The 13,603-nt window shown below is 36.7% G+C and overlaps 1 protein-coding gene across 6 annotated transcripts in view; it reads right to left on the bottom strand.

The window, feature by feature from the left end:
• The window catches only part of SCEL (sciellin), a 189,818-nt gene that overhangs the window by 63,846 nt on the left and 112,369 nt on the right, over positions 1–13,603 (bottom strand). For all 6 annotated transcript variants that reach the window (XM_057494609.1, XM_057494607.1, XM_057494608.1 and 3 more), the window contains 5 exons: positions 12,855–12,917; positions 9,450–9,518; positions 8,743–8,781; positions 7,616–7,696; positions 5,772–5,837 (listed from right to left, as the gene is read on the bottom strand). In XM_057494609.1, the coding sequence (XP_057350592.1) occupies positions 5,772–5,837; positions 7,616–7,696; positions 8,743–8,781; positions 9,450–9,518; positions 12,855–12,917 (318 nt within the window). The remainder of the gene's footprint in view (positions 1–5,771; positions 5,838–7,615; positions 7,697–8,742; positions 8,782–9,449; positions 9,519–12,854; positions 12,918–13,603) is intronic.

Here is a 13,603-nt window from a genome sequence, read left to right as displayed (position 1 = left end):
ATAGTCTGGAAGGGTACCTAAGCTTATCAAAAATTATAAATGGGTATCTATCCATTTTTTTTCCACATGACATTGAATTTGGAATTACTGCATTTCTTACTACCACTAAACATAACTGGTAAGGAATGAATGCAAAGAATGCCTCTTGTGTAGAAATTCTACAGCTCTACACACACAAATAGATGCATGCAAATAGACACAGGCATACATGAGCGCGCGCACACACACACACACACACACCATGCTCTCTGGCCTTGTAACTTTTGTTCCTCCTCTCCTTTCTGCTAGCAACGGTTCCATCCCCACCTCTGCACCTGGCTCACTCTTACTTATTCTCTCAGGTTTGCCTCAGGCGTGTTTACCTACTGTACCTCAAACACATCCTCCATGGCCTCCTCCATGCTTCCACATGTTTTGCCCCATCTCAACCTTTGTTTATCTTACCCACAGGAACCGGCTCTCAGTTGAGGCCAGCCAGCCTTTATGTTTAGCACTCCTGGCTCCAACTGACTCCCTGATGGACTTTGAGTTTCTTGAAATAGGGACTGGGTTTTGCACATCTTTGTATTTCTGGCTTTTAGCCAAGTACTTACCTAGCACATAGGAAAGTAGAGCTCAGAAATTGTTTTGGAAAGAGACAGAGAGATGTTTAAACAGTCATCAAAACTCAAGCACACAGAACAGACCCTAACTACAAAGAGCCAAATACAATATTAGGTTGAGGGAAATTCCTTATCTTGTACACACTAAGAAATATTAAACTAGTCAATCAATATATATTTATTGGCCAATTACTATGGGTCAATTTATTGATGATTCAAAGGATTAAAAGATGATGTCACCTAGTTGATGACTATACCCCAAAAGTAAATAATGTTCTGAAAAAATTTACAGTTGCCAAGTAAGGATTGCAGACAATAAGCTTTCTGAGTTCAGATGACAAAAACACCCCCTTGGGCTGAGAGAGCTGCATGGAGGAAGATTCATACCAGGCTGGTTTTGGATGGTGCAATGCCTCTACTTACTCTGCCACCACCCTCCCCCCTTCTCATTATACCTGACCTTTCCCATGTAATTACACCAGGTAAGGTCTCATTTTCTGATTCCTCCTGTACCACCTGATGTATAAACTCATAACAAGGTTTAACTTTCATTCTCTTCTCATTTAATATTTTATCCATAGGTAACTTCACTCCAAAGATAGCACATTTAAAATCTCTGGGATCATTCCCAAATCTGGATCCTAGCACCAACTTCTTACCTGAGCACCTCCCCAGTATCTCACTGCTTGGAAATTACCTCTACAAACATAACCTTTCAGCATCCCAGGATCTATCTGCTCACAGCACACATTTAGCTTCTTAAGATCAACCATGCACTCCCCATTCTGCTTCTATTTCTTCCTACATTGATTGGTGGCATCACTATACTTAAACTCACTAGGCTTGAAACCTAGGATTGTATAATTCCTCTCTTTCTGCCACTTCCCATGCCTCTTTCAGCACTTTTTCCCCGAATCTCCTGTTAGAAGCTCTCCTTACCACATCAGAGCTCCCAATGCTGGTCCTTTTCTCATGATCCCACAGCTGATCTTGTTATGACCACTTGTACATCCATATTATCCAACTTTGGGAGCTATAAAACACTGCAAACTGCTGCTGCCCATTGGAATTCTTTGACCCAGAAACTGCCTGCTGAATGGCATCACCCAGACATGTGAGCCACTCACCTGCCCCCCAGTCCTCCTCTGCCACAGGAATTTCCTTGCCCTCCTCCCCTTTGGGTGGAGGCTCCTATTCAGTGCTCATTGGAGAGTCTCCTGCTGGGAGGGATGTTCAGAGAACATTTGCAGCCCAGTGACCAAGAAGCTACCTCAAAGACCTAGAAAAGGTTATATTTAAGTTTAAAACTTTACATGCTGTCTTGCTATCATGAATGATAGTTTCTCTCTTTAATCTTGTTCTATCAGGAAGGGGGCAAGAGGCTTTCAAAGATTCAACCATTAACTCCAAAATTTTGTGTGATCACCCACGTCTTAACTCTCATTAAAAATCTAATATATATCATATTTAAAATGGTCCTTTTTTGAAGCCAAGAATGGACTAACAGTTACCAAAGGGAAAGGGACTGGGGAGGGTGGGTGAGAAGGGAGGATAAGGGGATTAAGGGGCACTATGATTAGTGCACATAATATAGGGGATGCACGGGGAAGGCAGTATAGCACAGAGAAGACAAGTAGCAACTCTATAGCATCTTACTATGCTGATGGGCAGTGACTGTAATGGGGTATGTGGGGGGGACTTGATAATGGAGGGAGTGTAGTAACCACAACATTGCTCATGTGAAACCTGAACATAAGATTGTATGTCAATGCTACCTTAATTAAAAAAATAAAAATAAATAATGACACTTGTTTTAAGAAATTGCTTTTTTCTTTAGCTATAAAATATGGTTATTTTAGAAGGTTACATTTTCTCATTTAAGTTCTAGTTTAACTCACCAGTCTTGTTAATTATTATATATAATTACATGTAGATATAGAAATAGAAATAGATATAGATATAAACACAGACTTATATATAGTCATAAGTATATATATCTGTAAATACAGATAAAGCTGTGATATCACAGGTTTTTCTGTTGATAAAAAAAATCTTAAGACACTTTGTAAGTCACCTCACACCACGCTTACAATAGATTTAATCCAAACAACACTAACACAATCTTTCAATCTAAACACAGCTAAGTTTGATTCTCCCACTATGTAAGCCAAGAAAGGAACAACTGGGAGATGGGGTGACCCATGGTGCCAAAGGTCACAGAGAGGTAAAAGGTGAAAGAAGTTCAGAAAAAGGATTCATTCCTGTAATGACAAGGAAATCTGGTGGTCTTTTCAAATTTGCTGCAGATGAGGGTATGTGGGAGAAAATGAAATTTCCAGGAAATATTAGGTGAGGGAAATAAATGAAGGTTCACAAAACAAAGAGTGGAAAAGGGAGTGAGAGTGTCAGTATTAAGGCAAAATTCTTTTGCAGAAGATAGAAAGGGAGAGAAAAGGGAGGAGACCAGTGTGTAATTGAAGGGTAGAAGGAAATAAGGTCAGCACTGAGTTATTAGTTAGTATTAAACATCATAGTCCTCCATTTTTATCTGTTTTTGACCTATTTTCATTTTCTTTGTGTTCTGGGGACAAAGATCTCTTTTTGAAGTCTTTGCTCCCTTTCATCATTTAATAATTGCATCTATTTTTCAGCTTTTGTTAAAAAAGGCTATTTCTCAGCCCTGGGAATGCACTGGCATTAAAGGTGAGAAACAGAAGCTGTACTTTGAGCTCTTCAAAGAAAAGCACTTTAGAAATCAAAGGCACTGCTATATTGTTATTATTCTCACCTTCCCCTGAAAGCTTGGCATCACATTAGCTCTGATCCTCAAAGAGAAGTCTCTCACTTTAACCATTATATTAATATTCTGTGACTCTGAAAAAGGAATGGATATATAAATTGATCAATCTAGTCCAATAATTTTTTTTCCCTTAGTTCTGGTGCTATGGGTCTGATCCAGGAATCAGAAATAGGAGCATTTTATCTTGTATGCAAGTCACACCCAGTAATGCATAAATTGTAAGGGCATAGAGCCAAGCACTATCAGTTCTGTGCAGAGATCCACAAGCTCAATGGGCACTGAAAGCATGAGATGTTAACTCATAAATAATCCTTCTGCATTTTTACACAGTTATATAACCAGTTATTTATAGTAATGATAATTTACATTAATATTGGAATACTGAATAGAAGACAAAAATAAGTTATTTTGGAAATAAGTAATAAATATTTCTAAGTATCGGTTGCCTATCAAGACAAAATTGGATGGATCTTAAAACACTCAGGAAATAATACTAACTAGCATAACTCCTCATTAATATTTTCTCCACCTAGGTGGCTCCATGAAAATATCACTCCTAGAGAAATATCTAAACACAGCTGAGTGGAAAGAAGGTTTTAAGCTAGAAATATAACCCCCAGTTTGCAGCTCATGTAATTGCATGTCCCCTGTAGATGAGCAGGCTTAAAAAGAAAATATTTTAACAGAAGGTGGACATAATACCAAGTTGTGATTGTTCAACATGCTCAATAATTTTATATATATAATCTGTTTAAAATGTAATTTATGTATGTATTTTTGTATTTTAAATGTATTTTTAAAATATGTTTTATGTGTACATAATTATTTTATGTGTAATATATATATATATATATACACACATACATACACACACACATATATGCAGATGCAACAAGAGTTTGAAAAAAGCAACTTGAGCTCTTTTTATCTATTGGTTGACTAAAGTTTATTTACATCCTTATAGATCCAACCTAAATTATAATAAAGGACATTTATTTCTAAATATTTCTATTATTTGGAAACAAAAGAGACACTAAAAGTCTGTACAGCAGATGAAAAGTTTAGGAAATAAAACAATCTGATATTAAACAAGCATAGCATTGAATAACTCTCTTTTCCAATTTTGAATCAGGAAAATAAATCCCACTGGAACATGGAAATATTTGGTGAAGATATTTTAGGGTTGATGACAGGAAAACAATTTTGGATGTCCTAAAGCAAAGCCATATCAGAGACCTGTTCTTCATGTGTGAGTGTGTATGAGTGATGACAAAGACTTACTTTAGGGGTTCCACACTTGTGTCTGCTTCTTTGAAGGCTAGAGTATAGGCTCCATGTTTTGTTCACTGATAACTCCCAAGATCCCAGAACAGTAACCTGGCATAGTAATCCCAGAACAGATCTGGCACAGTGATCACTTATTAAAATATTCATTAAGCTACATGGTTGTTCACATTTGTAGAATGGAAATTGTAGAACAAGGTGTTCCCACATGGTCTATAATTTATAAGTTATAATTACTGCTCTCAACAAAAAAATAAAAGTAGACCCATCTGTCACTTAGAGTTAGCAAAGAACTTGCCTTCCATACCCCCACTCAGTCATCTTGGTTCATCCTAGCCTGGGAGCAGCTGTGCACCAGGAACCCACATTTGAGCTCTGCCTGGTGCTTGACTCTGTTGTCACTCTGACACTCTTATGGGTTGAAGTGTGTACTCCCTGAAATTCCTATGTTGAAGCCCTAACCCACAGTGCCTCAGATGTGACCTTATTTGGAAATAGGCTCATAACAGATATAATTAGTTAAATTAGGATGAGGTCATACTGGAGTAGGATGTACCCCATACCTGATATGTCTGATGTCCTTATAAGAAGGGGAAATTTAGACACAGACCTACACACAGGGAGAACATCATGTAAAGATGATGGCAGGGATTGGCTTGATGCTTACACCAACTAGGGAATGCCAAAGATTGCCTGGAAACCATCAGGAGCTAGGAGAGGATGTGGAACAGATTTTCCCTCACAGCCTGCAGAAGGAGCCAACTCTGCCCACACATTGATCTTGGACTTCTAGCCTAGGGAGCTGTGGGACAATACATTTCTGTTGAACCATTCAGTCTGTGCAACTTTGTTACAGCAGCCCTTAGCCAACTAATACAGCTACTGACTTGCTCCTTGCAGCTTATCAGATCACCCACTGGGGCACTTGTACCCTGACCTCCCACTGGACATTGTCTTGTTCAGTGTTCAGAGTTCACAAGATTGCCTCCAATTTATTCCAAAGCATCCAAAGTATACATTGTCAATATCCAACATATTCTTCCACTAAATTTACATAACAGTTACATCTGACACCTTTCCCTTACCTTCTGCTCGCTCCTGTGCTTGCAGTGATGTTATAACCAGGAGGGGGTGGCGGAAACCAGGACTGTCTGTTAAGAAATGACCTCAGTTACAAATGTGGTGCATAGAAGGTCTGATCCCACCCACATGTCTACCAGGAAAAGCTGAAACTAATTTGACAGTTCTGAAGACAATAAGATGGTTTTTCTATAAGGCCTTGGACATAAAATGAAAACCATTTCATAAATGCAGTAGGAAGTAATGGTCCCATATTCCAGCCTATTTACTCCTGCAGTAAACTTCTTTTCCCATTTTTTGGATACTAAATAATGTGAACATTTCTTTTAAAAGAAATATGAAGGAAATCTGGAAGATAACACTGTTAATCTAGACAGTGCTTGTTAGCAACATGCCTCTTTTTCTCTCTATTTTTCTGCCTATCTGAAGTATTTCATAATAAAAAGAACTACCATCTTATGCTCTATTCTAAATACAGTTAAAAAGCTGAGTGATAGAAAACTCTGACAAGTAAGAATATTGAAAACATAAATAAACCCCACAGTAATGCTAACCCCAATTGTACATGTATATATAAACACATATATATCCAATTAGAAAGATGTCTTCATGTTACTAGGACAAAATTTTAATTTGTAGAGATAGCTTAGGGCTCTATCAAAAAGACTAAGATATAGACCAAAAGTCACAGAGGAAAGCGACAGTTTAGAGAAGGAAAGGCTGGAATGAGAAGGACAGGAGAGCTGGCTTTAAGTACTTGGAGCAGGTGTAATCTCTGAGGCACCACGGGACTGAACTAAGGTGAGATGGAAGTAAATAAAAGCAGATTTCAGCTCAACATAAGTAGTGGATGCTACCACAAAAGCTAGTAACAATTTATCACAAAAGTGAGTCTGTTGCTGGTTTCAATGGTCCTCAATTATGCCTAACTTGTAGGAAGAAAGATTATTGCACTGGGTAGGAGATGAACTAACTGATTTTAAATTCCCCTTCCAACTTTACGAATCTGTTTTGCGTAAAGGGTTGGGAGATGTGAAATTTGGGTTCAAGAGAAAGGTGATCATGTTTTTTGAGACTCTTCAGATATAAGCAGAATTCCAGTTATAGGAAGAATCAGCTGTTTCTCTCCAAGAGGAGTACAGCAACACCTTGGCAGCCAGCCAGTCCATCAATAAACCCTGAGCACCTACCCTACACCAGACTGGTCTTAGGTGTGGGCAAAGCAAATAAGAAAATTATAAAGGCATTGAGGTTCATGAATGCTTGCTTTCCATTTTCATCATAATTTACTAGTTCTGTGTTCTCTTCAGCATGCAAAACTTGTTTCCAACATAACATTCTGTCTCACAAAGAATATTCTGCCATGACAGGTCTAACTACTACCTAAATAGAACTCAGCACAGGAAGAATGTAGGAGGCTAATGAGAGGATGCAGCAGCGATGCAGGCCGGTTTCAGGAGCATGGTGACATCTGGCCACGCCGCAGTTATTATTTCAGGGTGAAGCATTCCCTGTAGTAGAACTCTAGTAAAGGTGTTACCTGAAGTAGCTCGCCCTTTACTATCTGAGCTCTATCATCAAAAACATTACCTAGATTTTCAAGACCCTAAGGGACCTGGAGAAGAGACCACATGTTTACAAAGTTGCTTAGGGGGAAAGGACTGAAGTTTGAGGACAGCAGAATTCAGCAGGCACTGGATCCCTGGGAAGGGAAGGAGAGACCTAGGAGGAGAGACAGAGCAATATCTGAAGCCTACCTGGGGGTCTTGGCATGATTTGGTTTACAAGTTCCCAAAAAACAATCCTTGACAGAATATTGGCAGAGGCAGACAGAAGGAGCCAATTATACCTCTTTTTCTTCCCGGGTGTTGCAGCAGAGGTGGAAGCTGGAGTGTTGGCGGTGTTTGTGCTGAACAAACCTCTGGGCTGCCTGTTTAGTTACAAGAACAGCAAATCATCACATTCCTGGATCTTTTTCATTCAATCCTATCTTTAAAAGGTCTTATGATCAACTCATATCCACCTGCTCTCTTCTCTATCCACCACAAAATGTTTCACTTCATAAAGAAAGCATAACAACAAAAAGTTCTTCCTTAGTTTACTCATTTTATACATTGTCAGCCTCTCATCTCAGTAACTAAAACTGAAGGACCTGGGTGAAGAAGTCATTTATCATAAAATATTTTGTATCTGAAATCTAGCCCAATCATTTCTGATATGCTATGGATTCATATATATATGAACCTATATAACACAATTATATCACAATTTTTTAGCATTAAAAGCATTAGCTGGTTTAAAAAAACATCTAAAAATCACACCATTTTAAATCTCTGTTTAGCATTTATTAATATCCACAGACCTTAAAAAAAAATAGAAGTGACCCAGGCCTGTTTCAACTGCTGAGAGATGTGGTCCAAGGTGAAGATTACTTTATTTATAGATACAAACTTGAAAATCAATTATGTTTTCAAAAATTGACCTAGTTTGGCTGTTTATAACTGCCAATAGTACATACATTCAGGGAAAGTGTATTTCATCTATATAAGTTGTTAGCAAACTTATGATTTTATGACTCGTTTGGATTGTAGATACAATGAGTGCTTTGGAAAGCAATTTAAATGTAGGGAAGGAAAAAAATTAGTTGCCACAAGAATAGAGAAAAAATAAAGTTTACTGGGAAAAATAAAGAACTATGTTTTTTATAAAAAAAAAGAGAAAAAGAATGACTTAAGTTTTGGTGTTTAGTTAGAGCAAACTTTGGCAAATTTCTCTGTTAAACTACAGATAGTAAATGTTTAAAGCTTTGCAAACCATTTCATTATTTCTACTGTTCATCTCTGCCTAGGTGATAGGGGCATAGCTCTATTATAACAAAACTTTGGCCTGAGGGTGGTATACCCTGGTTTGTTTTGAATCCATATTAAGAAATACACTTTATTCTTAGAATGTAACTTCAGTTAGAAAGGTACATACGTTTTTGCTGCTTCTGGTAATTTAAACGTGTGTACATTTCTGGTAAGAAAAAAAGACAAAAGTGTAAGCAACAACAAAAAATGAATACTTGCATCAGCAGTTGTCCATGAATTTATACTTATTATTCTTGAAAGTTAGACAGTATTTAGGAAAAAGAAAAAGACAGCATCAATATATGAATAAATTTGATATGCTGATTTCATGATCCTTTTATCTCTTATTCTAGATTTCAAAGGAAACTTTCTTCCCTCAGAAAATTCCATGTTTAAATCCAATGTTTTTATGTGTTGGGTTTAGTAATTTTCTTTAGCAATAAGAGTGTAAAATAGGCATTTACAACATCTCATAATCTTGTAACTGGATAACTTAAACATAATATAAATGTGGCAAGAATGATGGCCTGAAGCCAGAGCTCTCTTGAGTTTAAAGCCAGGCAACAAGATCTTATTTTTCTCTAGCCATGAGCACGAGCAAAGATTTTTACTCCAGAATTTCTATGTTAAAAAAAATAGAGAATAAGAATGCATATTAAGATATTGTAAGTGAAACATACAACATATTTATAATGCATATTAAGATATTGTAAGTGAAACATACAAATATATTTATAATGTATATTAAAGATATTAAGTAGGATAGAAGAATGGAAGTAATGCTTAGAAAAATATTGTACTTAAGCCTTCCCCAAAGTCAGTAGATATCAGTACCTATTAGTTAGTCGGTTTTCCAGAGTATTGGCCTTACATGTTTTAGCTGTATCATTTCTGTCTGAGATCCTTTATAAAGAAACAAGACAAATTTGTGAATGAATATTTAGTTATTGAAGTCCTTTCAGACCTCTTTGTTAATAGAATAACATCACAATATAAAGTTTCTCTAGGAAAAGGACCTATTTTTCAGGTATTACATTTTAGAAAATGTTATAATTTAAAAAACTATGACAAAATCTATTTAGGAGGCTATTTTAATATAGTTTGTAATTTCTTTAATTCTATGCTTTTCTGTTAGCCTTTTTAACTCACTGAACATTTAACTTGTTAACTATTTTATATTCATTGTTGTTTAATAATTTATCTAGCCAATGACAGTACTTCCCATGTCAGTAAAAGAACAATGGAAGACTTGAGTATTTTTAAAAACATTTTGTGGCATAGACAATGCTATATGACTGCCAGACTTATTTTACTTTCCTTCTGAGCATATAGGAGGACCACATTTCCCAGTTTTCATTGCAATTAATTTGGGACCATGTGATTGAGGTCTAGACTAAGGAATATGGGCAGAAATATTTTTGCCACTTCCAGATCCATCATAAAATCTCTTGTGTGATCCTCCATGCACTTCCTACTCCTCTGCCATGTTTTGGTGCCCATGGATTGAAGATGTCAACATTAGAACATAGAAAGAGCATAGGTCTCTGAGTCACTTCATGGAACAGAGATGTCCCTAGTCTTCCAGCCAATCACAGTGGACTCTGATGAGAGTGACCAGGAATCTTCTATTGTACTAAACCATAGAGATTTGGAGGCCAGAGAGAACTTACTGAAAGAGTCACTCTATCTACCCTGGCAAATTAGTTTACTCTAACATATTTAGTTAATAGGCCCTCCTGGCCTTAGAGGTTTTAATCACTCTAATTTCAGGTCTCCTCAAGGAGACTCCTGGATGTCATTTTGACACACATAACTAAAAAATTGGAACAAATAACTCCAATACATTAAAATTCTACAAGTCAACTCCAAACAGTTTCTGGTTTTGGTACATAATAACACAAACTGATAATTCTTGAGTGCAAAAAGGAAGGAACATTAGAATCTTCCAGAGCTCCACATTCTCAACAGACTGTTCATAATACCGTTGTTAACTTGTACAGAATACTGGAATCCATGTATAAAAACCTCATGTCTAAGGTGATCATCAAACCAAAGACTATGAATCAACCCCCAGCTCTAATTGCTGCTGTGCCTCTGAAATGATTATATGTAAAGGGCTCTGTGGTAAAGCACTGTGCACACCATCAGTAAAATGTCAAGTAATCCTAAATCTTAAATCTTAAATGTTCCTTGGAAACTCTCCTCAGACTTTACAGCTCTCTGAGACTTTCATATCAAATAAAAATAATCTTCTGAAATTTCTACTCTGGTACACTGCAAACAAGAATCTGTCTAAAGCAAACAGAACCTTAATAACATACATCCTCAAGGTTTAAAAGGCAAGTTCTGATGTTGAAATTAAATGAAATTAATCAAAATTCTACAGTGTAAATCTTTGTGGGCAATACTGCCTGTAAAAATAAAAATCACTACGTACTACTTGTTGTCACTCATTGACATCCCTATGAGGTAGGCATAATTATTTTCATTTTAAAGATGAAAAAATGGAATCTCAAAGAAGAGTGACTTTCTCTTGGCTATGCAGCTAGGAAGCAGTCGATCTCCAAAGCTTTCCTGTAGGGCCCGATGCCATACACCTGGTTCTACTGTGTGATTGTTCCAACACTCAAATACTAGGGCAACATGCTTCTGTTCAGTGATCATTCTTCACTTCCACTATCTCTTCTACACCACTAGGGATCAGTCTATGAATAATAGTGAAGGGAACTCCAAACCACCATTCCAATACATATGTCAGTCTCTTATAACACAGGGAGAGTAACTCTGTATCTCTCTTGGAAACCAAGTTTCTACCACCTTGTGATAAGAAATAGGTTGTTTTACTAGGAATCAGTCTTGGAGACAGGAAATACCCAAACAACATTAAAGAGCAATAGGATCAAAAGAAATATAAAGTTATACTTCCACAACAAAACACTAGAGGGCTCCCTAACACAGGTTTTCCGAATTAGTCACTGAAACACCTTGAGGATTTGGGCCATATTGCACGCTACAGTAAGACTATTACTTGTGTTTCTTTAGAACACCCATATCTTTACATATGTATATATATTTTAAAAGAGAACTCTTCAAACATAAACTCATTTGTAAAAGATGCATCATTGAAATGTACACACATGCACACCAGATATTAGATCATCTTTTTTCTAAAATTATATCACATCTTACATTTAGAGTGGCATGTATTATGGAAGTCCTAGTCCCACTGACAGAACTTGCCTTTCTTCAAGGATCCCTGTGTTTGTCCCCTCTGTTAACAGTTAACAAGGCTGTTAACTACAAGAGAGAAGTCAACTTCTTAGATGCTGATTAGATCCTCTGTAGGGACTGACTTAAAAACCAGTGAATAGTGCAGAAGTATATACATTTGCTATATTAATTAACACTGGCATAGTCCAAATACAGAATCTATTAGTTTCCATAAGTTTCAGCATGTCTGCTTAAAATACAGCAGGTGGCATTTTTGTCTACAGTAATAGCATATCTTTAGCTGCAGGGAGTGACCTCAACTATCAATGGCATTGTGTGTTTGTTGTGTCTAGACCCAAACTAAGATGTTAACTTTGCTCTTTACTTATGCCTACTAAGCATTTCTACCAAATATAAAATTAAAATGTGATTTGTGGCATTTTTACCTGAATACACATTTCTCAGTTTTCTCTAGAGATGAGTCCTGTCCCTCCGTGTAAGAAGGAACTAAAAAAAGGTACATATTGGGCTCTCTCTATAGGCCATTTGGTGACTCCAGTGCCAAGAGAATAGTTTCACTTAATCCTAGAGTAAATGAAAACTATTGTATTAGTAAAATTAACAGTCTCTCCATAAAGTAGTTGTACAGAAACTGCTGTTTTCTCCACCAGTGGGACGGAAAGACCAGAAGTTAGAACAAGACTATTCCTATTCATGATAATAACTATATTCTCCTTTTTAAATTGAACGGAGTCCACATAGCACCCAGTCTATCTATATTTGAACCAGTTTCTTAAGTGTTTTTCTTATTAATCTACTATTACAGGGATTTTAGGGAAATAGAGTATTGAGTCAAAATTCTATGAGTTTTGAGGAAGAGAATTCAATCCTTATATCCCTACTGTGCCTGGGGATACAATTTCATAGTTCAAAAGCTTACTTTGGTAAACACTTAGATATTCATCCTTTATAAGAAATGAGATTTAATATATGTTTTGCTTTACATTTACATTGTTCAAAACACCTTACCTGTCCAAAGCATCATCAGATCTGTACCGACTAATTGTGGCTTTTGGCTCATCATTTACTTTCCTATAGCAAAAAGTAATTAAAGAAATATCAAATAAATTACCAAAAAACAGTTTATTAACTGTCATGCATTCAGTAAAATTTGGCCTATTTAGGTAGGAGATGTACATATTACCGAGAAAAGACTTGGAATATCTAAATCTTCTGAGGTTTGACTTGGATAGAATAAATTTTAGCAAACCCATTCTAATAAAGGAATTCTTCTCTAGGTCCAATTATTTCTAACTACAATATAACATACTCAAATTGGGGATAAGGATATGTAAAACAAACAACACAACATGCAGAATGGTTAATAACTAATACGTAGTCTTGTCAATGTTGTTGATTTTTACATAATAGGAGTGCAATCCCTTATAATCAACTACTTTTTGTTTGCAGGGTTTTAGCAGCACCATAAGTAAACACATAGGCAAGTCAACACAAATCACTCCATTTACGTTCAGCACCGTGGACAGGGTTGAAAGATGAGAACTTGCTGGCAGAAGGGAGGGAGGGAAAGGAAAGAAAGAAAAGGACACAGGAAAAGTTGGAAAGAAAGAAAATAAGAAAGTGGGAGAAGAAAGGATAAATGTAGGAAGGAGAAAAGGGGCGGGAGATGCGAAGTAGGGAAAGGAGAGACAGAGGCAAAGAGGAGACAGACAAGCAGAAAAAAGGGGAAAGGGAAGACAAGGAAAGAAGGAAAGAGA

Source organism: Manis pentadactyla, chromosome 17 (assembly GCF_030020395.1).
Source record: "Manis pentadactyla isolate mManPen7 chromosome 17, mManPen7.hap1, whole genome shotgun sequence".
Taxonomy (NCBI): domain Eukaryota; kingdom Metazoa; phylum Chordata; class Mammalia; order Pholidota; family Manidae; genus Manis; species Manis pentadactyla.
The sequence above is the reverse complement of the archived record's forward strand: the minus strand, read 5'-3'. Positions and strand labels throughout refer to the sequence as shown.